The 20969-nt window shown below is 39.8% G+C and overlaps 1 protein-coding gene across 8 annotated transcripts in view; it reads right to left on the bottom strand.

The window, feature by feature from the left end:
- Positions 1–521: 521 nt before the first annotated feature.
- Positions 522–20969, bottom strand: part of BTRC (beta-transducin repeat containing E3 ubiquitin protein ligase) — a 153716-nt gene continuing 133268 nt past the window's right edge. For 7 of the 8 annotated variants that reach the window (XM_075612441.1, XM_075612440.1, XM_075612439.1 and 4 more), the window contains 6 exons: positions 20319–20568; positions 20088–20206; positions 17392–17502; positions 14320–14398; positions 12650–12843; positions 4611–8937 (listed from right to left, as the gene is read on the bottom strand). In XM_075612441.1, coding sequence (XP_075468556.1) covers positions 12682–12843; positions 14320–14398; positions 17392–17502; positions 20088–20206; positions 20319–20568 — 721 coding nt within the window. In that variant the 3' untranslated portion in view covers positions 4611–8937; positions 12650–12681. Of the gene's footprint in view, positions 3273–4610; positions 8938–12649; positions 12844–14319; positions 14399–17391; positions 17503–20087; positions 20207–20318; positions 20569–20969 lie in introns of those variants that run through there. The other variant, XR_012803585.1, reaches the window with a different exon arrangement.

Genomic DNA, 20969 nt, shown 5'->3' on the forward strand with positions numbered 1-20969 from the left:
GGGGAGAGGCGGAGACAGCCGGAGGAGCGCCCTCGGGGACGGGGAGCGGCCTATGTGAGGGGGAGCCGCACAGTGCGTGCTCTGTGTGTGTGGGGGGGGGGGGGGGGGGAGGACAGGGGGCAAAGAGAGCCGTGGGGATGTGAGAGCGCCAGTGTGTGAGTGTGTGAGTGTGTGTGTGTGACCTTTGGCCCGTCACTCCGCCTCAGGCCAATGAGAGGTGTGCGGGGGCGGGCGGGCCAAGGGAGCCATCTCATTGGCCTGAGGCGGAGTGACAGGCCAAAGGTCCAATGTGATTGCCGCTAGGGACACAGGGAGACACATACAGACAAAGACACATAGAACACTTTGAGAAATATATAGATGATAGAATGCCCCCTTCTTCAGGATTTGTATCAAACGAACAATCTCATCTGTTCTCAGCTCTGGAGAATAGAACATATCCCCCAAGCTCACACGTTAAAATAATACATAGCAGATGTATTCTTACCCAATTTGTAACGTCACAGAACGATGGCAGAAAAAAATGGCAAACACAATTCAATTACCACAGTTTATTATCATATTTATATTTTAACTTTCCATTGAACAATTTAAAAATGGTATACCAAGAGCCCATCCCAAGTGAACATTAGTACATCACATACATCATATTTTCAAATCATTTTTCTTAACAAATTCTGGTAATAAAGTGAGTCAGAACAAAAAAAAATTTTTTTTAATCCTAACACGTTAAAATAATTAAAATACGATAAGAGTAAGGCAACAACTCATAATTATACCATGTGTGCAAATAAAGTCTTTTATGGGGGGAACACCTTCCGGTCCCAAATGCATGTAACTATGTAACTTACACGTGGCTAAACAAATCAAATGCTGTGTTTTGGTCTGGAATCCAGAAATATTATGCTTTTCATTTGCACCTGTAAGCGTATTTTCACCCATGCTGAATTACCAATTTGTTAATAAAGCACTAATCTGCTGTATGTAAGTGTGTGGTTGCGTTGAAGATTTGCAATACTGTATTCGTGTTCCGATATGGAAATCTCAAAGGAAAAACCCTAGCGCACACCCCATAAACATGCTATACAAATAAATAAATAAATTATTTTGAAAGACTTGCAACAAGGATGAGAAGAAGAAACAGTGGTCCATAAAATGTCCAGTATCGACCATTAAAATCATTCTATGCAATAATTGCTTGTGGTTTAGTAAATTCTGAGGTTAAGGTGGAATAACTTTAGTTCAATACTGCAGGTATTTTTATTATTGCCAAGTAGCCAACAAACATCAGATGCAAAAAGGTATATATAAATAAAAACTACTCCTGAAACTGTACCAATTATAGCTATACATAATGAAATCAATGTCACTTTTGTGATCTTTAAAAAAAAGTCTACAAAAATGCCCAGCTTTGAAGAAACTGTTTTGCAATATTTTAATATATTAAAAACATCTATTCCCTGCTTCTCGCAAAAGTGGATATTACCTGGTTCAAAACACATCACAAGGAAAGCACGTCCAATATTTAATAGAGAACATAGTGATTATAACTGTCCAGGATTATTGTGCTGATTTAAGTATGAAGCATTCCCTTTTAATGTTGCTCAAACACAAATAGGTTACATTATCTACACCAAACTCAAAGGTTATCAAGGTTCGTCTCCATGCATTAGTACAGGCATCACACCAAAACACTACACAGATCTATGTTTGTTGTTTATTTGTCAAAAAGCTTATTTGTCACACTATTCTAGTAATAAAACATGTTATACTTGGGATATCGTATTGGCTCACTGAGCCATTTCTTCCAAATCCATAATTGTTTTTTAGATTTAAACATATATTACAGTACAATAAAAAGTGGTTCAATATAGGCCGAATTAAATTTCAGTAATGGGCTTTTGCCTTTTTAAATGTAAGTCCATATTTTACATCTATAATAGCTGCTACTGAAACAATGCAATTTAAGATTTCTTTATTTCTCAATCAGCATCTTATTACTCTTTGACATAGACTATTTGAGCGCTGTAACAAACTATTCATTTAAAAATGACTTTACTTACACTACAGAACAAGGCAATCAAATCAGTCAGAAAATAATGCAGAATTTAGTATAAAATGTAAAAAAAATGAAAAAATAAATCAAACACCTTTAATGCATGTCCATTACAGATTAAGTGTAAACCCCCATAGTAAATCATTCATCAACGTCAGTGTTATTAAACATGAAAGTTAAATGTGTCATGGCAAAAGATCACAAAGACTTTTTCTAGCAGCGTGAAAACATTATGATTTGGTAAAATAAATATTACACAGTTTGGTCAAGTAAGGCAATAACAAGGATTGTAATATACATCATACGTTCCAAGGGTTATGCTTTTAGATTGAATACTTAATGCTCAGTTCTACTTTGGCAGAACAAATGATCAAGTGATCATTTCCTCAGATTCTGCTCTAATCGAACCTTTTGGCACAAGTACTTTCCCTTTTAAAACAGGATATTTGATTACTTGGTCCAGATCACAGTATATTATAATACCTTATGCATGATTTGCTGCAACTCACATTAGTTCCACCACAGTACATACTGTAGTATATGTTGGTGTGTATACTGTATTTGTAATTCTGTGATATGTTAGAAGAAAACGTAACAAATGTTGATATGACAAGAATGATTTAAAATTCAGCTTCCCCAATCTAAATTAAATAGCAATTATTTTCCCCTGCTGTACTTTACACGCTAATATTTGTTTTCTATATCCCAGGATTGTTACATCTCTGATTCGAATAACCCAATCCAAAAAATGTTTCTACAATAAATTGTGTCAGGCTAATTAAAACATGTTTATAGTATGAAATGCAAAGATGACATAACAGTAGCACACTACTACACTACACCATAGCAGAATAATGACTTGGCTCAAACTTATCACTAGGATTAGAAATGAGATTAAAGATTACAAAGGCCATCAATGGTTTGTCCAATGTTGGTGATGAATGTTTTCATTGAATTCCCTATAATTAAAGCATGCCTTGGGTCAAATAAATGTTCTTCTAAATGAAACTCTACTTTCTACTACTTTTGTAGTAGAAATCATTTGGAGAAGCAAGGGAATAAAAAACAGCAAAAGCAAGAACAGAGTATAAAAAAACACCAGCACTGAAGAAAATAATCTTCAAGTTTCTCAATTTATCTTCCTTCTCGTCAGTGTGCTGTCTCTTTGCGACGGGTCGAAATATAATTCGAGAGCTTTATTTTTTCTTCTTCCTCCCTGCAGTTGTCAGAAAATAATGGATAAAACTGATAAACTTCTTTAAGATTAGTCAGAACCACGGAATAAAAGGTGAAGTACCTTAGATGCAGACTCGTGCTATTCCAACTACAGTAGTTTAATTTTAGATACCAATAATAAAACAAATAAGAATTCCGTTTTCTAAATACAACATTGCAGATGCTTTGATTTTTTTATATCCTTAGTGCTTTGAGGCATGAGACCTCATGAGTTATTGGTCCCATACTTATTAATTTGTATTCAAAGTAGAATGTGCAGAGCTAGAGCTAGTAAAAATATAAATTACACCATCACTGCAGATATAAATGCATGTATATGAGTGCAGAAAGTATATAGATTAAACAGCACTCTAATAGTGTAATGAAGATAAAATATGACAGTGGTACACGGGAACCTGGACGGACCCTATACCCTCCTCATAGACAATATATAACACAAAGGGAGGGTACCCAGGACTCAAACTAAATAATGAAAGAAAGCCGAAATGTCAAAAGGAGATTTTACTAGAATATAGCCACAAAATACCAGGGCATGTAGCGTGTGCTGTGCTGTTACTCAGAGTAGAGTAAATAGCAAAAAGTAATTTTTCAGATATAGTACAAACATACAATTGGTGTGCAAAAAGTGGAATGGGAGAAAAAATGGTGAGGGAATGTAGGAGGAAAAGACAAGGGAAAAGGGAGGGAGGGAACAAGACAAAGATAAGGGGGGCAACGTTTCGGGGTGTAATGCCCCTTCTTCTAGCCCGTTCCCCAAGATCACAGCAATCAAGGGTACTTCCCTTATGTCATATAAGGACCGTGTATCCCAGCAAGTAAAACATGCAGTGGCAAAGAGGGTGAAATGTTTATGCATATGACCAAAGGATAACACTGCAATATCCAGCCTAATGACAAGCAACAGGTAAGTCAAAAGGTGTACCTATGGCAGGAAGGTTAATAATGCATCCCATCCCACCCTCTTTGCCATTGCATTTTTTACTTGATGGGAGACACTGTCCTTATAGGACATAAGGGAAGTACCCTTGACCGCTGTGGTCTTGGGGAACGGGCAGAAGAAGGGGCATTACGCCCGAAATGTTGCCCCCCTTATCTTTGTCTTATTCCCTCCCCCCTATTCCCTTGTCTTTTCCTCCTACATTCCCTTACCGTTTGTTCTCCCATTCCACTTTTTGCACATCAATTGTATGTTTTTACTACATCTGTAAACTGACTTTTTGCTATTTACACTACTCTGAGTAACAGCACAGTAGACACTACATGCCCTGGTATTTTGTGGCTAAAGTCTAGTAAAATCTTTTTGACATTTCGGCTTTCTTTCATTATTTTGTTTGAGTGCTGGGTACCCTCCCTTTGTGTTATGTTTATGAGTGCTGTTCAGCTATCAGTTGTGAAGGGAATGTGAATTCAATCACTCATGGGTCAGTATTTCTGATGGTGATTGCAATTCAATTCTATCCCTGCCAAGATATTTACTCATAACTCATCAACATGAAAAGCCTTTCATCGCTAGTCACCAAAAACACCACCTGTTGGAAATGACCTTCTTGGGTATATATAAGGCACCAGATAACCAGACCAGTTAGCAGGAGTGAATGTACAGATGTAGCAGGAGTTATTGCACCTGCAGGTGTGCGCCATCGGGTGTAATATCACGTTAGATCCGCCCCTTTTTCACGGGTGGCTGATATCTCGATAATGGTGTCTGCTCTCGCTTGTGTGTTGCGAGTCCTGGTGCAACACCCCATCGGAAGCATTAATTGCTGCTATAACTATACTGTTCTGCAGTGGAAGGATATTGCAGTAGAAATGTTGGCCTACGGGTGACAGATGTGTAATTGAATTCTGTTCGTTTCTCTTATTTGCTTACGATTAAAAAATGAAATGTAGCAACATGTATTTTGAGTAACTTTAGCTAACATTTTGAAAGTGTAAGTTCTTTGTATTCTTAACTCATATACAGCGCGCTCTGTAACCGCTCAACACTGATGTATTAACCTTGCTAAAAGTGGCAACATTGCAAACATCTAATGGGATCAGAGATTGGTAACTGTAGTATAGGAAAGAGACTTTTCAACCGAGGAACACACTATGCATGTGCCAAACATAGAACATTAATTTCCCCATCAAGGAAGTCATCGGTTTATGTTCTGCACTTGAATGTACAGAACCTGCCCAATATTTGTGGACGACACGCAGGATGGGATGAATAAAACTGTATTTTCAACAAGTGCAACCTGGAAAACTAAACTGTCCACTTAGATAAGGAGCAAGACCTGGGAGTCATGCAAGAAAATCATACTCCTCTATTGTGGCTCCTCTGTACTGAGGTCCAGGACAAAAGAGACAAATAGGAAGCAAAGAAGAAAGTAAGACAGGAACCTTAACACACAGATTTAGAGATAAAATGAGACATAACGAGGGAAAAGAAACAGATTTTGAGCACTGCAGCGATAAGTGTGATTTGTTCTACAGATGCAGCGCCTGTTATTTGAACAAATCATGGAGCTGTTTTCGTGTGCCCTGCTGTATTCCACGTGACATTACTGCGGCCAATCGCCCCGGGCACACATGTTTATCGCGGTTGCTTTGTTTGAATTTCATGGATTCTGTTTCTTTGGGTGCAATTCTTCGTGTATCCGTGGCAGAAATGAATGATTTGTAATGTGTACAGTACTGTGCTACTGTGTCAATTTCAGGTGTTTAAAAACCAGAACACAAAAATGCCATTTTCTGCACTCGCGTCTAAAGGCGGTACGGTTGGAAGAAATCACGCGCCATGACATGGGTATTCCAAGGTATACAACGCGTGAAGTGTTCGAATAAGGGCCGCTGCATCTGTATCCTGTGACAAGAACATTTCTGATCAGTTTATTTATACTCAATGCTTTTAATGGCCCAACAATAACTATACAGATGTCTACCACACTTGAATTGTTACCATAGGAAAAAAATGGAAATACAACCAATCATTGAAGAATGACAAGTTGAAAATAAATAAATAAGAAAAACAACAACCTGCCATGCTTAGTGATAAAAAGACATACATTTTATATCACTAGGGACTTAGTCATTCACATAAAAGAAAATCACCTATTCCACAAGTACTTGCAAACGTTCGGCAGATTTCCGTATGTAACCACACCTTAAAGAGGCAATCCAAGCAGCACTTTGGAAAAAAAAAGAAGTTATATATATATATAGTTTTAATATACAGTTAGGTCCGGAAACAATTGGACACTGATACAAGTTTTGTTATTTTGGCTGTGTACCAAAATAAATTTAAGTTACAGTTAAATAATGAATATGGGCTTAAAGTGCAGTCTAGCAGCTTTAATTTGAGGGTATTCACATCCAAATTGGAGGAAGGGTTTAGGAATTACATCTCTTTAATATGTAGCCCCCTCTTTTTCAAGGGACCAAAATTAATTGGACAATTGACTCAGAGGCTGTTTCATGGACAGGTGTGGGCTATTCCTTCGTTATTTCATCATCAATTAAGGAGCTCTCAATGCAAGTGAAACAGGGCATTCTTAGGCTACAAAAAAAAAGAAAATCCATCAGAGAGATAGCAGGAACATTAGGAGTGGCCAAATCAACAGTTTGGTACATTCTGAGAAAAATAGAATGCACTGGTGAGATCTGCAACACATAAAGGCCTGGACGTCCACGGAAGACAACAGTGGTGGATGATCGTAGGATCCTTTCCATGGTAAAGAAAAACCCCTTCACAACATCCAGCAAAGTGAAGAACACTCTCCAGAAGGTAGGCATATCATTATCCAAATCTACCATAAAGAGAAGACTTCACGAGAGCAAATACAGAGGGTTCACCACAAGGTGCAAACCATTCATAAGCCTCAAGAATAGAAAGGCCAGATTAGACTTTGCCAAACAATATCTAAAAAACCCAGACCAGTTCTGGAACAGCATTCTTTGGATAGATGAAACTAAGATCAACCTGTAACAGAATGATGGGAAGAAAAAAGTATGGAGAAGGCTTGGAACGGCTCATGATCCGAAGCATACCACATCTTCTGTAAAACACGGTGGAGGCAGTGTGATGGCATGGGCATGCATGGCTTACAATGGCACTGGGTCACTAGTGTTTATTGATGATTTGACAGAAAACAGAAGCAGCTGGATAAATTCTGAAGTGTAGAGGGATATATTGTCTGCTCAGATTCAGCCAAATTCAGCGAAGTTGATTGGATGGTGCTTCACTTTGCAGATGGACAATGACCCAAAACATACTGCGAAAGCAACCCAGGAGTTTTTTTTAAGGCAAAGAAGTGGAATATTCTGCAATGGCCAAGTCAATCACTTGATCTCAACCCGATCGAGCATGCATTTCACTTGCTGAAGACACAACTTAAGGCAGAAAGACCCACGAACAAACAACAACTGAAGACAGCTGCAGTAAAGGCCTGGCAAAGCATCAAAAAGGAGGAAACCCAGCGTTTGGTGATGTCCATGCATTCCAGATTTCAAGCAGTCATTGCCTGCAAAGGATTCTCGACAGAGTATTAAAAATAAACATTTTATTTATGATTGTGTTCATTTGTCCAATTACATTTGAGCCCCTGAAATAAGGGGACTGTGTATGAAAATAGTTGCAATTCCTAAACGTTTCATACGATATTTTTTTTCAACCCCTTGAATTAAAGCTGAAAGTCTGCACTTCTTTTCCATCTCAGTTGTTTCATTTCAAATCCATTGTGGTGGCGTACAGAGCCAAAATTATGAAAATTGTGTCAGTGTCCAATTATTTCCGGACCTAACTGTATGCAGCCTTTGATTAGCTTTATTGAAGACCAATTACCTAAGCTATCGATCGATTCGTTCTCCCGTGATCGATCAGCATAAAGATCCTGCTTCCCAAGGTTAACTAAATGGCTGCTTTTCAGTTTCAATCAATTCTTCAGTCAGTGTAACTCAGCAGCTACAATGTATTCTTATATTCCTAAAAGAACATGATCTATTATTACAGTTTGCAGCTGAAACTGCTGGGAATATTGGCAACAAATTATAACAAATAGGTAGAGTGTTGCAAACATCTTGCACTGCTGGGGAGGTGTGCTAAAACCTGCTATAGAAATTAAAGGATGCTCAGTATATTAAAACTCATTCAAAATGGCATTACAAAATTTAAGTAATATCTAATACTACAGAACTGATTTATTAAAAAAAAAAAAAACACATGTAGGATATTGCTTGGATTGCTCCTGTAAAGCAGTTTGTGAGTGTGGGGCACAGTGGAAACTGTTATTCTGTTAACAGCAAAGCAGCACAAATCCCGGCAAGACATTTAAATATATTTATAGAATATCTGTGACTGATATAATCTCCTTTTCTAAATTGCAACAGTTTGTTGACGTTACCTTCATCACTGCTACAGGGGTCGGTAACCCATCGCTGTGCAAAGCGTTGCAGGCCCCTCTAGCAATGAATGGGGTAAAAGGGTATCTTCTGATAGCAGCGCTCCAGCAGTCCGCTGTGCAGATCGACCCGGGCTGTTTCCAACTTCCTGACATTATTCCAGGATATGTCAGGACCACGGTTCCTCCTGTTTCATCAAATACTGGTCCAGTAGATCATTTCCCAGTATTTGTAGCTGATTCAATTACCATACTTTTGAATAGGTCCTGCAGGAGAACAAAAAGGTGACAATGGTTACATTTTACTTACATTTATGCATTGAACACATTTGAAAAAATCAGCTAAAACCCTGCGAAATGTATTCTAACAAGGAAGTGGACAATATTAAACTCCAGAGCCTGCAGAATGCTATGTACAGTGCTGTGTTTATTATTAGTGCTATATATATAATAAACATATAGCTAATAAAAAAGACCGTGTGTAGCAAGATGGCAGCACTCCCCCGTGTGTTCATGTCCTACAGACCAGTCCGTGCAGGATCAAAAATAGTAGTGGCATTTGAAAGTTGGTCATATTTTATTGCCGTGGCTTAATATTAACCAGGGATACACGCTAGATTGTATTGTATGTCTTTATTTATATAGCGCCATAAATGTACATAGCGCTTCACAGTAGTAATACATGTTGTAATAATATAAATAACAAATAATATAAATAACAAGTCATGGGAATAAGTGCTTCAGACATAAAAGTAACATTAAGGAAGGGGAGTCCTTAATCCGAGGAGCTTACAATCTATTTGGTAGGTAGGGGAGAACGTACAGAGACAGTAGGCGGGAATTCTAGTAAGTGCGTCTGCAGGGGGCCAAGCTTTATGTATCATGTGTCCAGGATTATCCACAGTGCTATTCATATGCTTCTTTAAGCAAATGTGTCTTAAGGTGGGTCTTAAAGGTGGATAGAGAGGGTGTTAGTCGGGTATTGAGGGGAAGGGCATTCCAGAGGTGCAGGGCAGAAAGTGAGAAAGGCTTAAGGTGGGAGAGAGCTTTAGATACAAAGGGGGTAGAAAGAAGACATCCTTGAGAAGAACGCAAGAGTCGGGATGGTGCATAGTGAGAAATTAGGGCTGAGATGTAAGGAGGGGCAGAAGAGTGTAAAGCTTTAAAAGTGAGGAGGAGAATTGAGTGTGAGATGCGGGATTTGATCGGAAGCCAGGAGAGGGATTTCAGGAGGGGAGACGCGGAGACAGATTTAGGAAAGAGTAGAGTGATTCTGGCAGCAGCGTTTAGGATAGATTGTAGGGGAGACAGGTGAGAGGCAGGAAGGCCGGACAGCAGGAGGTTGCAGTAATCGAGACGGGAGAGAATGAGGGCCTGAGTCAGAGTTTTAGCAGTCGAGTAACAGAGGAAAGGGCGTATCTTTGTGATATTGCGGAGGAAAAAGCGACAAGTTTTAGAAATGTTTTGAATGTGAGAGGAATTTTCCCCTCAGCACAAGAAATCTGCAGTCCGGAGAAGGGAATTAACTTGAACTACGGACGTTCCTGCTGTGCTGTTTTACTGCCTGGTGTACTTTGATCTATATAATCTACTTTTACTGTAAGTCTTTGTACTTGATATTTTATTTCTTCATAAATTGATCTATTTTACTATATACTGATGATCTCTTTTCTTTGCGCCCCCAATCCCCTTTTGTCTGTATGTTATGTGAGTGTTCTCTAGCCCTGCTGATCATGGGAGACGGGGAGCAGCGTTGAGGAGATTTTCCAAAGGATATTCGTGGCAGTCAGCGCGCACTTAACATTGTAAGGTCCGGGGTTGAAAGGTAAATTTGTGTGTCGTCAGCATAGAGGTGATATTTAAACCCAAAAGATGTGATTAGGTCACCTAGAGAGAGTGTGTCCCAGCACAGAGCCCTGGGGTACCCCCACAGAGCGATCAATAGAGGAGGAGGAGGTGTTAGCAAGAGAGACAATGAAAGTACGATGGGAGATGTAAGAGGATATCCAGGATAGAATTTTGTTACGAATACCAATAGTATGGAGAATGTGGAGGAGAAGAGGGTGGTCCACGGTGTCAAATGCTGCAGAGAGGTCGAGTAATATGAGCAGAGTGTAATGACCTCTGTCTTTGGCAGCATGGAGGTCGTCAGTTATTGTAGTGAGGGCTGTTTCTGTAGAGTGAGCAGTGCGGAAGCCAGATTGTAGAGGGTCTAGAAGAGAATAGGTGTTGAGAAAGTGTAGCAATCGAGAGAATACAAGACGTTCAAGGAGTTTGGAGGCAAAAGGCAGGAGGGAGACAGGTCGATAGTTAGGACAGGTAGGGTCAAGCTTGCTGTTTTTGAGTAATGGTATAACGGTTGCATGCTTGAAGGAGGATGGAAAGGTACCAGAGTAGAGGGAAGAGTTAAAAATCTGTGTGAGCATAGGGATTACAGTAGGAGCAACAGGTTTTAGGAGATGGGAGGGAATGGGATCAAGAGGGCAAGTGGTAGAGGGAGAAGAGAAGATCAGCAGTGATACATCCTCCTCCGAGATAGCGGAAAAAGAGTCAAGAAAGGCAGGAGGAGAGTTGGGAAGCGGTGTGGGATGGGAAGAGGCAACAGATGGGATGTTCTGACGTCTGGATTCCACCTTTTCCTTAAAAAGGTCAGCAAAGTCCTGATGTGAGATGGAGGAAGAAGAGGAGGCAGCCGAGGGTGGTCTGAGTAGAGAGTCAAAGACAGAAAAGAGTTGGCGTGTGTTAGACTTGTGTGTGTTGATTAGTGATGAAAAGTAGGTTTGTTTAGCCTGAGAGAGGGCAGAGTTGAAACAGGACAGCATAAATTTGTAGTGAATGAAGTCTGCGAGCGTATGAGATTTTCTCCAGAGGTGTTCAGAGGAACGAGTGGAGGAACGCAGTATGCGCATGTGGGAGTTTAGCCAGGGTCTGGGGTTAGAAGGGCGAGGACGGCAGAGAGAAAGCGGGGCATGTAGATCAAGAGAGGAAGATAAGGCAGAGTTATAGTTCCTGACCAGGTTGTCAGGGTAGATAATACATATACTAATATACTCGTCAATGAGAGGTCTCTAAAATGGGGAAGATTACCACCATATGTTCATTATGTTTCATTACCATCAGATGTTATCATTTACGTATGAGGGGCTATATTACTTACCTTTGTATCCACTCCTGCAGACTCCCTGAGAAAGCGCTGTGTAGCGTGAAATGCGTAGGAGGAGAATTTTGTCCCTGTTCTGTCCCTAGTATGTTTTTTGTTTTTTAAATATGTAAAACCCAATAAACTTTTTTTATTTTTCTATCACCCTGTGAGTTGTTTGGTGCTTTTCCAGACAGCGGTCCAACCAATCAACAGTTTTTACATTGCATTTGAAAGTTGGCATGTTCCTTATGAGCAGGGCCCTCATTACCTCTCTGTAGCTGTATGTGCATGTTTGTCCTCACATATATATCGGACTGTCCATGTTTTTGTAATATACATCACTCTGTACCCCATTGTACCACACTGCGGAATATGTTGGCGCTTCACAAATAAATGATAATAATAGCAATAGTAGATCCTGAATGAGCAGTCAAAGCCAGCACTGGACATGTACAGTAGATGCAAAATCAATGACCATTGTTTTTGGTCATATATCCTTAAGTTAGAGACCCAACGTTTCAAGCCATGAAGTCAATGGTACAACTCAACCTTCCTCCAGGTCTTAAAACACTCATTATTGAATTCAGTGGTTCTCAGTCCTCTCCTTAGGGACTATTGGCCACATAAGCATCTAGGAATAACCATTGCATCTGCCAACACATGTAAGTGCACCTAATTTACATGAATTTGATTGTCATTTATTGGCTGCCCATTCAACCAGACATGTTTCAAGATCCTGAGAAGAAAGATGAGAATCACTGTTTATAGTAATTTACTCAAACTATGTTTCCAATTATGAACTACTATACATACATTTGCAGATTTTGCAGAGCTCACCTGTGCAATTGTGAGGTCCTCGATTGTGTTATTTATCTGGAGATATAGGTGTATGTTCTAGAAGGTGAATGGGCTGACTCGGAGTGTGCAGTTGGGTCATTGAGAAAATCCCAGACAAGAATAGTGTCATCGTGAGAACTGCTTACTATCTGGAACTCATCGAACTGCAGACGGAAAACTCTCCCTGAATGTTCCTGACAAAAGATAATGCCAGTTAGTAAACGGACACTGACATTTATTAATAAAAACAATGATATACAACAGTATGTTTGAAGTGCAAACCCATGCTGAAAATTCCAGCTGCTTTCTGTTTTATTGGGAAAACTTTGCCAATCTGGACAACTAAACAGGGATGGGAGAAATGATGAACAAATCAAATGTAATAATGTGTGGTCTACTGTTTGGCAACTTTCACAGACTCGGTAAGGCAGGAGTGGCCAACTCCAGTCCTCAAGGGCCACCAACAGGTCAGGTTTTAAGGATATCCCTGCTTCAGCACAGGTGGCGCAATCAGTGGCTCAGTCAGAATGACTGAGCCACCTATGCTGAAGCATGGATATCCGGAATACCTGGCCTGTTGGTGGCCCTTGGGGACTGCAGTTGGTCATAAGACGTGTTAAATGGATAGTGCTACAATAAAAAATATATGTGGAGACGCGAGGAGGGAAACGGAGGAAAAGAACGAGAGTAGAAGAGTGAGAATGGACCACCAGGATAAAATAAAATTAAAAAAAAAAGAAAGAAATTAAATGAACAAAGGGGTGGGGAGTGGAAGAAAAAGATGAGAAAAACAGGGAAGAATATTTTAGAGGACAAAAAAAAATATGAAAAGTGAGGAGGTGGAGCAGGAAAAAGAAATATAGATATTAATACGTTTTTTTTTCTTTATACAATTGTCTCACACTGTACAGTATATTAGTCAAAGGAGGTTATGTATTAAACAGTGAAAGCTTGTTTTTGGATGACTGCGCTTCACACTGATTTATGTTAAGATGTGAATAAAAACATTGATCTAAAACAGAATAATGATTTCTTTGTGCACATTTTGGATGTCATGTTAACAGAAACAAACCCGAGTGAAAGAAAAATTCAAAAGAACAATACAAATACACATCCCCTCGAAAAGCCATCGCAAATTTATGAGCTGTTTTTCTGACTGCAAAGCAGAAGAAAATGTGCACGCAGTGAACAGTCACTATCTGTGAACACTCTCCTACTGCTCGCAAATTGAACAAGAGCTGTAGGAGGTTCCTCCTTTCCTGGTACTACGCCAGGTTTAATTTTGGACGACCATAGCGGCAGCCGTGTGGTGAGCTGAAATCTGATCCCCTGTGGTTACCACCATACAGAAACCACAACTGCAATCTTATCATTGTGGCTCATTTAACAGGTTCTAATGATCTTTTGCCAAGATAGAAAAATGGTATCTTGATGAGACAGCAATTGCACATATCTTGTTTTATGTCAACTCTAGCAGGAATTTAAGAGGCCACTTATTTAGTTCCACAGTTGTTATCCGAGTTGCACTATTTCCCTGTATAAATGAGAGACTTGTTTAAAGGCATCTTTAGGAAACAATATTCAGAGTTTTATGAGGAACACCATTCACACGCTTTTGATCTGTTAGAAAGCCAAACGCAACCTGTGTTGTATTTTGCCGGTATTCTTACCACGAGGGTCCGCAGACACAGGGTCCCCGCTGGAGCACGAGGGTCTAAAGCAGCCACAAGGTCCCACACTTTAATTTTCCTACGAACCAAAAAATAAAAAGGTACAGTATAAAGTGTTGATAATGGCAAGAGGCAGAAAAAAAAGACATTGGGGGCCTATGCTCTAAGCGTTCATAAAAACAATCACCGGGCCATTTAAATCGCCATTTTTTTGAGCATCACGGTATGCAGAAAGCCTCGATTACCTGTGATAGCAAAATTCCCAAAATGGGCGAGTAGTCGGCAGCGTGAAGATCGCCTCTCTGAAAAGGTCTTACCCAGAGATTTCTTTCAGCTGCAGAGAGAGCTGCTCAGAGAGAGCCGCCTCTCCCTGCGCAAATCTCGCCCGAAATTAATGTTTTTTTGCAACCACGTTGTAAAATATATATAACAAAGCTCGTATGGCAATTTATGAAACTTTTAATACGGTACTTGTTTTTATTTATAGATAGAAATTTAATGGGGTGAACATATCTACACATTGAACAATTGCCACAGGCAAAAAAGCCAATCGTAATACCCCTGACCTGGGGATTCCTTATTAAACAGGAATCAAACAAACTTGGCGAGAGATGTGAAGCGAGTGTTTTCGCTTTTCTATAAAAACATTTTGGCCCCCTTGAATTGACATGGCGATATCTTTATCCAATGATAAAGTGTTACAATGTTTTAAGACAATATCACGGATGGATTTTGCTTGTCTATTGTAAGTAGTTATAAATAAGGACAACTATAATCGTTATCGGAGTATGAACAAGATCTAGTTTTATGATATGGATGTTTCTTTTTAAAAAGTTCCTTCCTATCAAGGGAATCTGCGTAACTAAAGGCTTCCTGAATATGTTTGTTTTTTGTAGCCTCTAGCCAAGAACCTGTCCATCATTTCTTGTGATTGTGAAAGAAACATATCATTATCGGAACACTATCTTTTCAATCTCACAAATTGAGCCTTGGGGAGGCTCTTGATCAAAGAGCCAGGATGACAACGCTGGGCGCAAAGGAGAGAGTTTCTGGAATTATTTTTTTCTGAAAACATCAGTCTGAATTGTCATATTATTGTCAATGTACAGGGTCACATCTAAGTAATTCACGTGGTGCATTATATGATCATATGTAAATGTTATAGTTAAATCATTAGTGTTAAGGTCGTGAATAAAGGAAAAACGTGAATTTTCATCCCCACCCCACACCATTATCTGTTCTATACCGGAGTTGAGATACAGATGCTAAAAACAGCAGATCCTGTGGCTGGTTGGCTGTAGATATCCTTGGTGCAAATAGAAAGCTTCCCACAGTACATTGGGTTTAAGACAAGATTCTGCTGCTTGTGCCTCAGAAAAAAACCTTTTGTGAACTTATCTACTTCTATTACTCCTTAACTCAGGGGAGCGCAAACTTTTTGAGCTGCGCTCCCCTGCCAGCTCGCTCTCGCACCCCCCTTTTCTTGTGTGCAGCGTCAAATGACGCCACAGGGTCACGTAACGTGACGTCACGTGACCCCATTTCCATGGAGACGGACGTTTTACGTCACCCCGCATGACACCATGGTGTAATTTGATGCCGCGTTGCCATGGCGACACGTCACAGTGTCTGAATCAAGGTAAGTTTTATTGTTCCAGAGGCCTCACGCGATCCCCCGGCATTTAATTTAAATGCCTCGGGTAAGAGCGCGGGACCTCTGCATGCGCCCCCGGCCCCCCCCCCAAAAAAAATCCAGCACCCCCCACTTTGCGCACTGCTGCCTTAACTCACCAAAGTGACGAGGTTAAAAGTGCAGTCAGTCCTTGAACAAAGGGAAACCAGTGACATTCAATGGCTTAAATCTTGGAACGTAAAGCCTTAAAAATAAAGAAATCAGCAGACTTCTCTAAGAATGTTAAAAAAAAAATCCTGCCTCATCTGACGAAGCGATGACATCACAAAACGCATGAGAACACGCAATTGCAATGTTTGTGTTACATCACGTTCAACCTACAGTATGCTACATTTAGACGACAGATACTTATCCGATGTTTGTATTTACAATATACTGTAAATACAAATATAGGATAGTTATCGGTCGTCTAAATTTAGCATAGGTTGAACTTGATGGACATCTGTCTTTTTTCAACCTCCTCTATTACGTAACTATGTAACTACGTAACTATGTAACACAAACATTGCGACTGCGTTTTCTCATTTATCCAATGATGTAAGTTTTGAATGATGAATAATGACAGCAAAGTTTTTTATGGAGATGTTTTTGATGACTGTTACACAGGTCTATGAATTTGTCAGTTTGGAAGGGGAAGATGTTTGAGCACATCATCTTCCGCCTGTGCCCTCCGATAAATCGCTTTTTGTTATTTACATGAAAAATAAATGGTTTGTATAGTTGGAAGTGTTTGATTCATTTGCTTCTCCCCTACCGCGCCTTCCTTTTCCCAGTCTATGACTGGTTATCTAACGGAGAACAAGCCCTCTCTCAAAGTATATAATAACACTATTGTGTATAATGCGTGAGGGCGAAACCAGCCACTGGTGAACATGGCAAATCCTGAGAGGAACCATGAATAAATGGTCCTGTCAGCTTAGTGACGTTAATTACAAATAACGAAGTTCTTCAGTGAACAGGTCACGATAAATGCAGTGACTCATGAAACACGCTTCAGCATCATTATAAACAAAGAAAAATGAACACACTTTGCTTAATTTTCAAATATATTTATTATTCTACTTTATTTCTAATAGAAGTAGAATGAAGCACAATGTGCCATCCAAAACACTGCAAGTATCGTACTTAAAGTTACGGAAGGAGAACTAATGTATTGGTTTGGCCGCTCTGAGAGAAACAGAAGGGAGGGGGATAGCAGCAGTTCTTTCAATGCTGATACAGAACAGTTTTTACAGGGAGATTTCCTACACTAAGCAAACTCTGTCCACATCCATCTTCCAAAAATATTATCAAGACTAAAAAAAATATATCTCATTCATTTATTCCTTTCAGTAACTTTAATACAATATGCAACAGCTAATTTCAAGGACAAATCTTACCCGTCGTATGCTCCACTGACAATTCTCTTATTGTCAAAACGAATGCATCGCACTAATTCTTCGTGCCCTTCCAGAACCCGTAAACATGCTCCACACTCGATGTCCCACAACCTGAACAGAGGCCGGGAAAATTGAAACCAGGCATTTAATGCGGACCACCGCAGCGGATAAAACAAATACTGAACCTTCAACACACGAAATATTTGAGGCACAGTTTAAAGGATCGTTGTATTTTAATTTGGTAAAAGTCTAGTTTTCTACAGTTTCAAAGGGAAGCACTGGGTTTCTACTTGGCTTCAATCCACACACACACACACACACACACAAAATACAACAGCTGTTAAAGTAGAGGTTGGTGCTGCTTATTTGTGCTTTTTCTGGTTCTAGGGACCCACCAAAGTTTGTGTATCTATTTCTGCCTGATAGATAACAATATGGCTGCCATGCATCATTATCCAATAGCAAAGTCAGGACATCAGGCAGTGATGTCTCCCTTTCCTATTAGTGACTCTGGGATTAGAAATAATTGATATCTTGGGAACTGGGGGTCCTTGGCACAACCCTGGTCTAGGTACTAAAAGAAAAATAACTACACATTTTTGGGGGGATTGCTAAATTTATATATGCAGCTATGCAAATATCTAACAAAATACATTGAATACTTAGGGCCTGGTGGGTTTTTCCAACTATAACGTTCATTTTATCATTTTTTTAAACCGTGGTGAGGAAAGGAAAACTGTCTTGCTAGTGAACCAATTAATAATGAAAGTGTCCCGATGATCTCTACTTCATTGGCTTGGGCAGTGTTATCCCACCATTCCAATGTTTGGTACCATGGGAGCACAGAGCTGCAGAACCAGAGGTTTATATAGGTTAAGACCAGGGATGGGATTCACTGATCTTTGGAATACGGTATTCCAAAAATATAATTATGCTAAGGGGAGTGCTTCCTTAAGAATTCTTTAGATACTGTGACAGAGTCACTGACTCAGTAAGCTGGAATGGAGAATATGTGTACTTTCCAGCACTAAACCAGTTAACCTACAGTTGGAGAACTGCATACACCTGCAGCCTAATTAATCAGGATGCCTGAGAGACTGCAGGTTTAAAAAGCAGCAAGTGGCTCACACAAGGTGAGCTTGTTTTCCCCCAGGAGGGTGGAGAGACTCCTCCCGGCTAGGAAGCCCTAGCTGTTGCTCTGGTCCCCCAGTCCTGCGAGGAGCTTTGCTGCTGGGACCAGCTGGGACCCCAACCCAAGATAAAGATTGCTGCGAGCTGGACACAGCCTGCTCCCCGGAACCGGCGTTCCTGTTTGCTATTGGAGCTACAATACAGATAAGACTTTATTGTTATACTTTATTGTTATACTTTGTGGAGCACATGTTTTGGGCATAACCAGATTAGCTGGCTGTCCTGTTAGTAACTGCTCAAGAAGTTGAGTTCGTTTTCCTAGCGGGAATAGGTTTTATTTTCTATAATTTGGTTTCTTAAAGGGACAGTGCACCCGTACTTTATTTGGTTGTGGCTAATAAACCACTACAGTTTAAAATTTCCCATCGTGTCTAGCATCTTACTGACCCCTCCGCGAGGCCGTCCTGCCACAATACATATTTGGTTGTGTTACAGTAATTTTCTCATTTAAAAAAAAGAAGTAATTTTTAAAAATATTTTATCAGGAAAAATGTACAATAAATCATAATTGATTTATGTTTTATTCTTCTGAGAATGTACTGGATCCTCTGATGCAAGTAAGGAATTATCCCATAATTTAAAAATATTGAATATATATATATATTTTACCAATCAATATGCTCCTTTGACCTTGATGTGAATATTTTTAAATTCATTATCCCGTGCAATCAATTTCCTCACTGTTTCTTATTAACAGTGTTGTTTCTCTTATGCTTAGATATTGAGTATGGAATAACAGCTCCCCTAAGAGGTGCCTGCTGTGTTATTAATAATTGGATACAACTCCCACTGTTGACAAAAGTATGATATAAAATCTTTATCCTTCAGCAACATAGGATTACAATCTCCTGAAAGAGTCTGTATGCCAGCGGATATAAGTGAGATGGTATACATAGTGGTGCCTGACGTGATGTGGATAATGTTGCAATAATAATAAAAAAAATAACCCTCTACAATTATCACATTCTTTCAGGAATGATCTCAAACGTTCCAGGATATGCATTAGTATCTAATAACGTGTCAACTCGGAACTCGAACTGCAAAGATGTTTTATGATATTGGATACATGGTCACTGTTTGCACTGTTAAGGGACTTAACCATTACACAACCACCCCATTATTATATTTTTTTAATGGGTATCGCTATAAATTGTATAATAAGATTTGCTAACAGACACAGCAACAAAAAGTTAAAAAAAGAATTAAAAAGATATCCATATGATTTCTCTATTCAATCTCAACATGACGCTCTAACACAGGAGTGGCCAACTCCAGTCCTCACCGGCCACCCAACAGGTTAGGTTTGAAGGAGATCCCTGCTTCGCTACACGTGGCTCAATCAGTGGCTCAGTCATTGATCGAGTCGCCAACGACTGAGCCACTGATTGAGCCTCCTGTGCTGAAGCAGGAATATCCTTTAAACTGGACCCGTTGGTGGCCCTTGAGGACTGGAGTTGGCCACTCCTGCTCGATTATTAGGGATACACATCTCCAGAAGTTCTTACCTGATTGTGTTGTCAGAAGAGCCGCTCACCACAAGCCTATCCCTATACTGCAAGCAAGCAATTCCACGTTTATGGCCATTCAAGGTTCGCACAAACTCACATGTACTAGTGTTCCATACCTGATAAGGTCAAATATTTACAGTTATGACAGTAGTTCTGATACACATGCAATAAAACATACACATACACACACCAATATAAAAACCAACAAGAGCCCCCAAAGTCTCTCACCTTTATGGTTCTATCACCAGATGCAGACACAATGTATTTATCATCAAAGTCAACAACATTGACAGCAGCTCTGTGACCTACTAGAACCCTTCGTAAAGTGATGTCTGTAGCAGAGGCCATGTCCCACACTGCAATGGAACGATCTTTGGAGCAGGTCACCATCATGCCATCATTAAAACGCAAATGTAGTACAGCTTCACAGTGATGAATTAGTGTATTTAGCATTTCTCCTGCGTTTGCGTCCCAAACCCTTCAATAAACAAACAACAAATTGAAGCCAACACTTAAAAACAACAAACCATTTACCAGGGTTGTATTTATAGCTTTCTAAGAATACTTTAATATTTGTTGTAATGCAATAAAGTGGAAAGCAGTAGAACTGCACAGTTGATCTGCTTACACTGAGCAAAGAATAGTTCATTATATAACTGTCATCATAACAATGACTGACAAGGTATGCCACACAACAGGACAGGTTTTAAGGATATCCAGCTTCAGCAAAGGTGGCTCAATCAGTGGCTCAGTCAGAAACTTAGCCACCTGTGCCGAAGCTGGTATATCCTCGAAAACGGTGGAGTCTTGAGGACTGGAGTTGAGCACCACTGCAGAACACAATACATTTTGATAAACGTACTGTATATGAATAGGAGG

This window comes from Ascaphus truei, chromosome 8 (genome assembly GCF_040206685.1).
Source record: "Ascaphus truei isolate aAscTru1 chromosome 8, aAscTru1.hap1, whole genome shotgun sequence".
NCBI lineage: Eukaryota > Metazoa > Chordata > Amphibia > Anura > Ascaphidae > Ascaphus > Ascaphus truei.